General features: G+C 40.5%; 1 protein-coding gene across 1 annotated transcript in view; it reads right to left on the bottom strand.

Moving 5' to 3' along the window:
* Positions 1-317: 317 nt before the first annotated feature.
* TAF4B (TATA-box binding protein associated factor 4b) overlaps positions 318-12,086 on the bottom strand; it is a 73,651-nt gene continuing 61,882 nt past the window's right edge. The window contains 1 exon segment of the mRNA XM_039548986.1: positions 318-1,815. Coding sequence (XP_039404920.1) covers positions 1,648-1,815 — 168 coding nt within the window. The 3' untranslated portion in view covers positions 318-1,647.

Raw genomic sequence — 12,086 nt, 5'->3', positions numbered from 1 at the left:
GCAAACTATAGTCAAAGTACTGCTTTTCTTTTATATATATATATATATATGCTATATATACATATATAAATAATTTACAGCATTCATTTACTAGATTTGTTTACTACTGTTCCAACAAAAACCAACGTAACCGATTCACAGCTTAGTGAATTTGGTAACCATCTGCAGAGGTTCTGACAGCGGAGGATGTGTGAATAGTTGCTTCAAGTTTTGAAGCAGCATGCCAAGTAACCATGGGAAGTTTGTTCTTTCAAAGAAAAAAAAATTCAGCAGGAAGCCATTCAATAGTTGGTTAGAGCACGGTGCTAATAATGTTCTGTGTTTGATCCCTGTGCAGGCCGTTCACTTAAGAGTTGGACTTGATGATCCTGGGAGGGTCCCTTCCAACTCAGGATATTCTGTGATTCCGTGAATGCAATCAGGGCCTTTCCCACCAGTCCTGGGAAACAGCCATGCTATACAGTGCTGTGTCATGGAAGGCAACATGTTTGGAGGCTGGGGAGAAGGGTAACCCAGACGGTTTTCCTTCTACCACAAAGCAGTCTTTACCAGCAAGTAGACAATCTTTGAATCTGTTCTAACAGTCTTTATAACCCAGAGTCCTCCTCCTCACTGAATGGAAACAAAGCAACTGTCTAAATACTTTTTATCTGAGAAGTTTCCCTGTTACACCACATTAAAGTATTAAATCAATATTCTAAAGCAGTGAATCCTGTGCTTTGCAAACAATGTTCCTCTCCAAGGAGTCTTCAGCTCCAGAGTTACAATGCATCTCAACTTTTCTCTTTTTTTTTAGTCAGAACAGGTTGTTTCTGTTAATATCTTTCCACATCTATGCTCAAGTTCAATGCTATTTTTTGTAACTACAGAAAAATAAACTGTTTCTTCTGTTTACCCTCCCTTTTTAGGATCTTTCACTCCTTGTATTTTTAGTAACTCCAAATTTTCCACGAGCATCCAAGTATGCCCTAACTACACTGTGTGGTGTACTTCAATCACAAGAATGACTGATTTGTCCTCCTTCCCCCAGTCACTTTTCTCAGAGGAAAGGCTGAGGGCAATTGAGACAAAGTGTGGGGTAGAAAGGACCCCTCATTCGTTTTGCTTGCTACTTTGATCTCCACAAATAAGCATCCAGTAGTAATTCTAGACCCAGAAAACCTAAGAAGATGTTGAGTCAGACAGGCATGTCTACTGACTGCTGGTTCATGATTAAAGACAGTTGCCATGCTATACTGTGCCATTATAGTGATACTTGTTTCCCTAAAGAAGGTTGAACTGGAAGGTGGCACTTCCAATGTGGCACACATAGAACAGATGTTGCAGACTCTGGAGTACTGAAGCAAGTGACATACATAAACTAGGGACACTCATCAAGCCCTCAGAGCTTGTAAGACAGTTAAATGCAAGCAGGTAGGTGCTTATGTGTGCAGCTCAGTGTTTTCACTGGTTTACAGACTGATTTAAGCCAAATATTATTAAAAACCTTACAGGTGCTAAGTTAGGTATTTAATAAAAATGTTTATCTGTAAACAAGAGTTATCCTTACAACGGATCATTTTCCAGAAACTGGAATTTCAAGACAGTGCAACAATGCTTCAGTGTTTTCTTTGGCAGTAGACAGCAAGGTGAAATGCAAGATTCAAATCACTTCAGAAGTGCACGGTACAAGTGTAGAGAATGCTTCATCTCCTTCTCTTGTTCCATGCAGAATATCAAGTCCCTGAGACAGACACGGGTTACTCTTGGACAGAGCATCTGCTTTGTAAGGCTAAAACCTGATGAACCCGGAGCAATTCTATTGCCATTCAAACCCTAAATGGGGGAGAGAGGAAGAAAAAAACCCATCAGAAACATTAGAATTTCATGTAAATACAAGTTTTAACTAAACTGGTTGGATTATACTGCCTACTTGTATAAAACTAGCCCATTGATGTTCAGCTTTCCATGTTGAAAATCAGCAGTCCAAAAGTCCTTTCACATTAGATACTGAAAAAGACAAAGCAAGCACTTGCCAGCTGATGGTTTGTTTCAGTCAAAGCAATCACAAAGTTATTTCTTTCTTTAAAATTATATTAATATGGTAAGATAAATAACTGCCACTTCACTGAAGTCTGCTAAACAGACTTGCACTGAGAAAGGACACGCCATCTCTGAAGAAGGTACTAGCACAGTACCTATGTGGAGCCCCAGGTTGTGCACAGCTCTTACTACCACTTGCTCCAGAGGTTTCCATCTCTTCATGAAGAAAACCATCACTGAGAGTGCGCCCTAGCTCTGGAACATGGTCAGGAGAAACTCTCATCCTGGCCATCATCTGTGCTCTGCCCTTTAAGGGAGCAACAATTACTCAGTGAAAGCATCCAGATATTCAGAGCACTGTATCTGAGCCTATCCATCTCAGTCAGCTGCCTTGCTTGGTTATGAAAATACAGTTGGTAGGAGATGATGATGTTCAGTAGTTTTACATTCAAGCTCCTGGAACAAGCAACCCCCATGCTTTCCAAAATGCCCCAAGATTTATTATTAGGGGTGGGGAAGAGGAAGATTACCATGAGCTGCACAATAGACTGGCTACTTATCTTGGAGCCAATCTGTGCTGCACAGCCAGTCTCTTATCACTACTGGAGGGTTCTTGGTAATGAATGTAATTTGTACAAATACGAGTGCTCAGTCTCTGTAACTTCAGCAAGGCAATGCCTGCCAGCATCAACACCACTTGGAGATGGTGTTGCTTGGATGCAGTGTTAACTATATCAATTCTTACCCTAAATCTCTCTGCAAGACTTCAGCAAAATGACTTTGCCCACTTTGCTTAGAGAAATCTGTATAAACCCCCCCCATTTATTAGAAATTAATACCAGTACTGGACTACATATAGCAGTGAATGCTACTGTTGTTAGGATGGAAGCACTGAAATTTATTAAAAATAGATTTACCGGAGAGCACACGCTAGCCACAGAAACCCAGAGCACATTGCAGAAATGGAAGCTGTATTTTTTACAAGCAGCACGCAGGGTATTCAGCACCATTTCATTTGCTTTACAGTCAATACTATTAAACACTATGAAATGCCATCATTTGAAACTTTCAGTTTGTTAAATGGCTTGGAACAAATTTGTACGTGGGGAAGACTGCTGGCCACATTGCACAGAGGGCACTGCTGTCCTGGTAAGACACAAAAGGGTCACAGTTCAAGTTTGTCATATGACAACCCTGAAGGATCCAGGGAAAAGATAGCTCTGCAATGCAGCTGCCAGCACGGGTTGAAAAGGAGGTCAGTCCAACAGGATGCAGCAGAAGGCCCGAGGCAATGTTATAAATGAAACAAACCCCAAGGGTTTTCAGCAACCCAACAGCAATGTCCTTTATAATTCAAAGAACTTTATTGAGGTGAAAGTATTTTCTCTCTAAATAAGTCATTAGACTAGAAGTCTTACCTTTAAAAAGACACCAAACAAAGCCACCTCAATCCTGTTCACTCTTACAAAAAGGAGACAGACGGCACAAATCCCCCAGCCTGCTTTGGAAGCTGTTGTAGCTGCAAGATGCTACAACAGGGCAGAAGCACCAAGCTGCCTGCATTTGAGACAGAGTTATGGATTTGTTTATTCTTAAATTCTTACCCATCATGCCCAGTGCAGAGACATAAAGCGATATTATGCTGTAATACCACATCCGAAGCCAAAGCTTATCGAGGGCCCTTGTTTGCTAAGACAGCCAGTTCACAGTTCTAAGTTTCCCACAGCATCACTCTGCCTTATCAAAGCTGCTGGGTACAGCATTTCAGGGGCCAGGAGCTCTTCAACAACCAACAGCTGCTAGCACAAGTTAAAGGAAAGGGTCCTTCTCTCAAAGTACATGATGGTTTAAAATTAAAGAAGCCAACAGACAGCCTAGGTCATTCCAGTCCAGATAGGGACCATGTTGGGGAACCCACTTTTAAGTAAATTTATACAGTGCTGAGCACTATCTCCTTTTAGCGACTGCCTTCCACAGTTGTATTGAAACACAGTTTTTTCATGGTTTTGTTTTAGAATTTGGACCAAGCAGTGGCCCAAGATCTGCATAACCCAAAGAACCATCACAGGCACCTCTGGTAATGTCCAAGACTTTACTTAAGAAATGCCCAGCTCTGAGCTCTCAAGTTGACACAAGGACACTTTAGGGGAGGGTCCTCTGCTGCTCCACTTGAGCAAATTCCTATTGGGCAGGAGCTCGACCTTGTCTGGCCCTAGACAACATCCTCTCCTTTAGATCTCACATACCCCCTCCTCAAAAGCACAAAGCTTTTGAGACCTGAAAAACACCAGCCCACTCCTTGCTCCCCAACATCTCTATTATATTCCTCCCATTTGGGCAGCAACCACTTGTGTCTTGCTGTTTTGGGGGATTCCTCACTGCTAGTCTTCAGCATACCCCAAGACAGCTTTGTCTATTTCGAGGGGAAGCGAAAAGTGCTGCTTTTCAACCAGGTCACAGCCAAGTACAAAGATAAGCAAATAGAAAATCCATCTTAGTAGAATCAATGCTAGCAAAGGGTACCGCAACCAGCCTGCATCCCCCTTCTGCAACATCTAATTACTAGTGCTCTAACTAGCAACGTCTTTTTTTCTCTTTTTTTTTTGTTACCCTATAGTTCCTGCCTTTCACTGAACCTTCACCACCCTGCCTTCCTTCCAAAAGGGAAATGACACAGAGACATGCAGCCCAGGAGGGCTGACTACCAGTGCAGATTCTGCCTGCAGATTCAGCTGACAGACCCTATTTGTAAGCCAGGTAAGGCACTGCAGCAGTGTAACTCTGCACCACTGTAAACCCCCCTTCCCAGTACTGAGATCACCAGCTAGCTTAAAACCAGCCCCAGGAGGTCACAACAGCAGCAGAGCTGCTTTTGAACTATCCTCAGAACTGAGCCCCATCAGCAACTTTTCCACAGCACAGTGTCACCCTTAGAGCCTTTTATACACACCTGACAGAGATCAATTACACTCACTGATCTTGGCAGCAGAACACATTGTGGAGCTCCTGCTGTAGTCCCAAGCTGGTGAGCAGCCAGTTTTTTCCAGAGGTTGCTCTGAAAACCTGTTTTAAGATCTCTAGAGCTCTCTCCAGTGGCTGGATGGAGAATTAAATACCAACTCTCTGAAAACGCAAGAGTGAAGTTAATACAGAGGCACAATTACCACCTTGCTTCTAGTCTGCAAGGTATCTGGAGCATGGCATCTGCAAGTTTGGATCATGGATACTGACAAGGATTTCAAAACTGCTCAGAGCTATTCTACAGGCTCTGACATAAAGCTCAGAGAGGTCTGCAGACACCTTCCTCCCCACCAAGTTCTTGTCAGGTTCAGGGAGCTGTTCCTGGTGGAGTACATGCTCCCTTCCCAAATTCAATGACTTCACACCAACCAAAATTCAAAATTTTAAACTCTTGGGAGGGAGGCACTTTAAGGGAGAAAAGTGTTCAGTCAAGTGTTAAAAGTCAAGCCAAGAGTTCTCATTTCAATTTCTGGTGTGGCATAAACATATCACAGTCCCAGAGCCAAGATCCCAAGAGAGGAAACTGTTACTGCAGCTCTGCTGAACATTATAAAAATACCACCAGCAGGAAGAAGCAAAGTCATGAGACACTTTTGAATGACATCTCCAAACAATGAAAAATGACAGCTGTGTGCAGCAGAGATGCTGTTGAAAGGTGGTAAGAGCACCTAGTGAACTGAAGCAAAAGCATCCAGGTTCAACCCCCATCTCTGTCACGTGTGGTCACACTGAGGTCACTGAGACCTAGTGTATGCTGTACTTGGTTTCCCAGCTGTAGAACAGAACACCTTCCTGTCTCATAAGAGGAAACAAGGGTTAAAAAACCATTAACACATTGTTTTCAAGCACTTACTGAGTCTCCCCCAGCAGCCAGGGGGAAAGGAACAGACCCTGTCAAAATTGTGACATTTTTGCTCGTACAAACAAGTGCCTAATCTAGGCCAGAGAAAACAAAGTGAAAGAAGTTGATAGTAGTTTGGTGACAAGCCAGCCTACTGATGCTGCCTATTCTAACAAACCTCGGTCTGACAGAAATACTCCCACATTTACAACACTAAAATGTTACATGACTCAATATTTATATGATTTTTTTTTTTTTAATTAAGTTGGTTGTGTTAGGTTGGGGTCTGGGGATTTTATTTTATTTTTTAACCTTATAGACCATTAGAGTAGCTCAAGCCAATGGCTGAAAGACTCAGATCTCTATATCCAGGCTGCTTCTTGTGCAGCTGAAAACAAATGTGTATTTATGATGTTATCTGCAGCCTAGAAAAAAGCCTCACAAAGCTGTCAGATCTGTATAATAGAAAACTCCATTCAACTACCAATTTTTCTTCAGATTTCACTGCAACATTCCTACAAGTCCTTTCAGATGTAGGCAACAACATGTTTTACATATTGAAACAAATTACTGTGAATGCAATGTCAGTTTATTCACTATTATGCCCAAGATTCATGTATGCATGTCACTTCGTATGGGTACATCAGATGCTTAATCTGTACCTGGAGGTAATGAATACTATACAAATATGTCATGTTAGTTAATAGACAATTATTAAGCTGAAATTTTCTGGCTCTTTGCCACAGCATTTTAAGCAATGTATTGTCAACTAAATTATAAATCTCTTGACCCTTCACATGTCATCAACATTTGTGCGTTACCAATATGTTCAGCCTAAAGCTACAATGCAATTAGTCATTTAAATTGCAGATATCTTTCACATATAAGAAGAATTAAGTTCATCTCTAGCACACAGAAGGCACGATATGGGCCAATGAACTGTATTTCTGAAGTGTGTGAATGACAGTTGAGAATATTTTTGCCTATTTACATGGGGAAAAAATTCAGATCAAGTGTATGGCCTAGACTGACAGGAGCCAGGAAATTCAGCACAGAAACTGAAACTCTCTCTCTGAGTGAGCTGTGCTTAGTTAGATCTTGAAACAGATAACTAAGATGCTGAAGACATTTTATAATTGCAGTAACTCTTAGCTCCCTTCTTACCCACCATGCCATAGGCACTTCAGTTGTCCAAGAGCTTAAATAAGAACCAGAAATTGAAGTCAAGAGTATGCATACATTAGGCATATGCAAAGTAGAAAAAACCTCACCCTCCAGTATCACTTTAGACCTGTGGGCTGGGAGAAGGGGTGACAGAGAGAGAAAAAGACACAGAGAAAGTGAGGGAAACCACTGAAGTGTAGAAACAGATTTTGTAGCCTGGTTAGAAACACCTACAGATATAAGTAGTCCAATTCGAAGTGATTGCTTTCAAATTAATTTTATGCAGCTTCTAAGAAAATACTGTAGCAGACTATCATGTACCAATGCCAAAGACGAGGCCCTGTAGTCATTGCACAGGGAGCAGCAAACCTATCATTTGTTACAGAGCCAACTCATGCCTTTAAATTCACACTTAGACACAGTTGTGCCCATAACACCAATACTGAAGCTGATGAATTATGCTAGTGTGTTCCCTCATCACAACAGTTTATGGCCAAAAAGGTGGCAGTAGCTTCTACAGTTATCACTTTTAAGAGCATAAACTTATATATTCCTTAACTACACACACCCCTTCTGCAAATGCAAAGAAAAAAAAAAAGCCAGAAAAAACAAATCATGTCTCTTCCCCAGTCACTTGGAAGAGTTGGGTTTACTTCCATCCTGCAGAAAGGACTTGTTGCTCAAAGGCTTAGTTCTTCCTTGGTCAACCTAAAGAACATTTCCAAAGCTTAAATAAACACCATGTACAGAATACATTTAATCAACATACATACCAGCATCCCAAAGCTGTAAAGCAAGAAGGGTAAGTTTAAGTTCTGCTAACAATGATCAGATGTGGCAGACACAAGAGAAGATGACAAGTTCATTTCCTCCACCCACAGTCAATAATAAAAATGGAACAATGACCACTGTGGTAAACAAGGCATTTCTCCCATTTTTGCTTGCCAAACTTCTTTGCAGAAGGAGAATGCAAGCTTATGTGTGGACTGCTGTATTAGATGTGCATAACCCTGGAAGTATCACTTTATTTTAAATAGGTTGGGCAGGCTAGGAGTTTGACAGAAAGGAAGTACTTGAATGACTCTGCACTGACCACAGCGTTATCAGCTGCATGATTCACTTATGTAGCAACTACTTGCAGTAGCTCAAGTTTCCACAGCAAAGCCAGACTATCTGTGACAAGGCAAGACCCACACTTACTAACAGATCAGCCAGTCTTGGCAAGGGACAGAACAGACACAAGCAGTGTCTGGAAGGAGGAATTTCCTTTGCCATTGGATCTGGCAAAAAAAAAGAAAAGACACGAGATGTACACCCCCAAGTCAGTCAGTGGAACCAACCTGGAAGAAAGCAAGGGGAGAACACAGCACCAACAGCACTTTGGGGCAGGAGAGACTGCATCACTTCCAAGAACTTAATGTATTATCATGGAGCCAGAAAAGTAATGCAAAGCAAGTAGTCTACCCCAAAAAATTACACAGAGGTACAAGCATCCAACTAAGTTTTCCTGTACAAAGTAGAAGAAGGGCCCGACTACAGTATTCAGACAATGACCGTAAGTGTAACAGCCAGTTTTCTGAGTCTACTTTCAGAAACATCTGTCGACTTTTTTTCCTCCCTGTTGCGTGATTCTGCACAAATACACAGCTCTCGGTTCAAGGCCAGAGATGACCTTGCACTCAAGATACCTCTGAATAGAAGGAAAGAAAGTTTAAGGACTCAGAACTGTAGTCTTCAAATTTCTAAGCTTCCAGTTACAGTGGGAATGAGACAAAGCTGTTTCCAAAATGGCTTTGTCAACAGAAAAGCACTAAAACTTAATAAAAAATAGAAAAAAATCCTTGACTATTTATCAGCATTGAAAACATTATGGGGCATGTTACCAACCAATAAAAGCTATGAAACAGAACAAAGAATTGGGAAAATGAGTCTGTGGTTTCAAGTTTACTTTTTTCTTATTTGTTCTAGAAGTGTCCTCCCTTCCCAAGATGAGTTAAGTTTTCAATTCTTCCTACCCTTTAATTCATTACTGTCTACCACATGCCCTCAGACTAGGGGCGGAGGAGAGGTGGATAACAAATGCACAAACCTCAAGTCACATATAAATCAAATCCCAAGGCCTCTCCCCCTCATTGTATCCAAAAGTGTCCAGAGGGATAAGAATGAGAGAGATGAAGATATTGCCACCTCTGGATTGCAAGTAGCACCAATTAACACATTTTCACAATAGAGGGATTTTCTTACCAAGGCTTTCTCGAATTACTCTTTCTGAACAATACCATTCAAATGTTAAGTTGAAGTGAAGAGAACATGCAAAACGACCCAAACTAGTGTTTCCAACAAGAAAGGAAAAAGAATTCTCATTATAATGATGCCTTTTCTTTCTTTTTTTCTTCTTTTTTAATCAGGCCTAGAGCATTAGCCTTATTTTTTCATTCCATGATCATCATGGATTTGTCCCTACTGCTATTTCATCTTTAGAGATTCATAAGCAATCATGGCAAGATATAGTTTATTCTTTTTATATTGCTTTTAGGTCCAAATTAGTTGACAGGCACTCCTCTGGACAAGAGCCTCTTTCTGTACTTGTTACACTATGAGGTGATGAGGCTGCTGACAAGCAGGCTTCTATCTGGAAAGCACATGATTGTGTCATCACATGTTCTAGTTACCACATTAAAATGACCCATAATAGGTCTCCTGGAAAGACCAAGTAAAGAAAGCCCAGTTTCAGAGATCAAAATAAGATGAATCTGCAGGAATTGTGTGCTCAACTATCCAGGAAAAAGACTTTTCAGAAGAGGTGCAAAGCCAGGTGCCAAAGTGTGGAGAAATAGAAAACCTCAAGCCAAAGAATCATCCCAGTTAAACACAGATACTTGTTTGTGGATAAGTTAGCATACCATGCTCCCTAAAATGCTGGTTTTAGCCCTTCACATTTACTGCAACAGTAGGCAGCAGATCCAACCAACCCAGTCTGCTGAACTGAACTTTCCCAGTATCCATTAGGTTTTGGTACTGAATAAAGAAAGGCAAATATATGACAAATTTGCTTACAGAGTTTCACTTTTTTAATACATATTGTAACTGACTATTTCTTCCCCGTCTGCCCAAATACCTTAGGGCTTCAGTTTGCATCAATAATTGCTTGAAACAATTCCTTTCCTTTAATTATTGCAGGAGGCAACCATAAAAAGAAACTGTACAGAGCTTACATGGCCTTAAGAGACACAAACATTGTACAAAGAACATTATCCAAAGAAAGTTGAAGTCTTAGTTAAAAATCTTAGTCCAGTTAGCATTAGTGATTTCACACAATAATGTTAAATATCATTCATATTCAGGAATAACTTCTTCCATCATACCTGTCTACCAAGTTATTAGGCTTTAAAAATAATAATAATAATAATAATAATAGTAATAATAATAGGTCACAGGAGTATTATGCACAGATTTACTCCTTGCCACTGCACAGTCTAGAAGTTCTGACATTTAAGATTATTTGAGAGTAAAGCTGTCTGTATTTTGTCTGTATTTGCAACTTGAAATGAGAAAGCACATCCTGCCTGTTTAAATTATTCTCAGACAGGTTGCCCAAAAAGATGATTTTAAAGATGCCCAAATGTGTATCAGCCTAAGGCCATATTGTACTTGCTTTCAGTTTCAAAGACCTCCTTTCATCTCTGAAGAATGGAATGTTGTTTACTGCTCAGGATGTTTTGCCATGTTATCATGAATGTATTACAAATGCTCTGCTTCTTGAACTAGAGAGTGTTTGTCGAAACCATTCTTTATTCTACATGAGAAGTCTTAAGTCTTTTATGAATCCTGCTCGGATATATTGGGACACTTAAAACATTTAAATCTAAACATCATTCTCAAGGATTGCTATCCTGCATAATTTCACAAAATAGAAAAAAAAGGTCTGCAGAGAAATGCTTTCTGGTAGCATGAAGCATAAGTACTAGGCACTGGAATGCGAGCTTGCATGCAAGAAACAAAAATAGTTTCACTGTCAGAATTAGTTTCACCTACTGCCCTTACAATTCAGTCTAACATGGCAACCTACGCTTAAAATACAGCAGGGAAATTTGTGACAATGAAATGCTATCAAGGTTTATGGCCAGTTTTAGGAGTGTCGTGTCCACGTTCTTTTAAAGTAGCAATCTAAATAACGGATCACCAGCTTTCAACAGCAACACTGTTATCTATCTCGATTTGGCATAATCTCATGAAGCTTTTAATAAAGCAGACATACCACAGATGATGAGAAATAACAGCAAAGTACTGAACAGGCAGACTTGTAAATATTCAGAAACAAATCTGGCAATAATTACAGAAAACCACTACGAAGAACAGGAATAGTTACTCGATAGAAGCTTGGGGGAAGATGAGAAGAGGATGGGGAAAACTGTTCTTGTGCTAGACTGATTTTTTCAAGTTCTTCCAGTGGTATTATAAAAAAAAAAATAACCATACATTTAGCTTCATGTGAAAGTGTATTAGAAAACTTCAAAGAAGAGAAGAAAAGCTGCTCAAAAGCTGTGAACACTGCTTTCTGCAGCTTGTTTAGAGACAGATTACTTCCCTTCACTTGTGGTTAACAGGGAGTATTCAAAGACCTAATTCTGTATCCATGTCAGGGAAAAAATAAATTAAAGATTCACTGAAACAAGTCTATCTCACCTGCTCAGCGAGGCCTCTTGTCACAGTCCGGATGAAGAAAATAACTACAGGACAGATGCCACCGCTGTCTCAGTTACACTGCAAATAACTGAGGACAAGGTCCTCCCAGACTCTGCTGTGCAAAAATGACAGAGTATTTTCAATCCTACCATCTATTTAAGCTTCCCAGACAACAAGAATGAAAAACACTTAAGGTTCATGAGAAAGGACAACTTTACCACCACTGCCTCTACACAGGAGTTATTTTGCAGGCTCCTGCTCACTGTGATTATATCAGGCCAACTGGCCTTTCACTTGAGCAATATCCAGGCTTCATGACAAAGAGGGGCCAAACCGGCAGCAACACTAATTT

This window comes from Corvus cornix, chromosome 2 (assembly GCF_000738735.6).
Source record: "Corvus cornix cornix isolate S_Up_H32 chromosome 2, ASM73873v5, whole genome shotgun sequence".
Classification (NCBI taxonomy): domain Eukaryota; kingdom Metazoa; phylum Chordata; class Aves; order Passeriformes; family Corvidae; genus Corvus; species Corvus cornix.
Note: the sequence above shows the minus strand (reverse complement) of the source record. Positions and strands in the feature narration are given on the sequence as shown.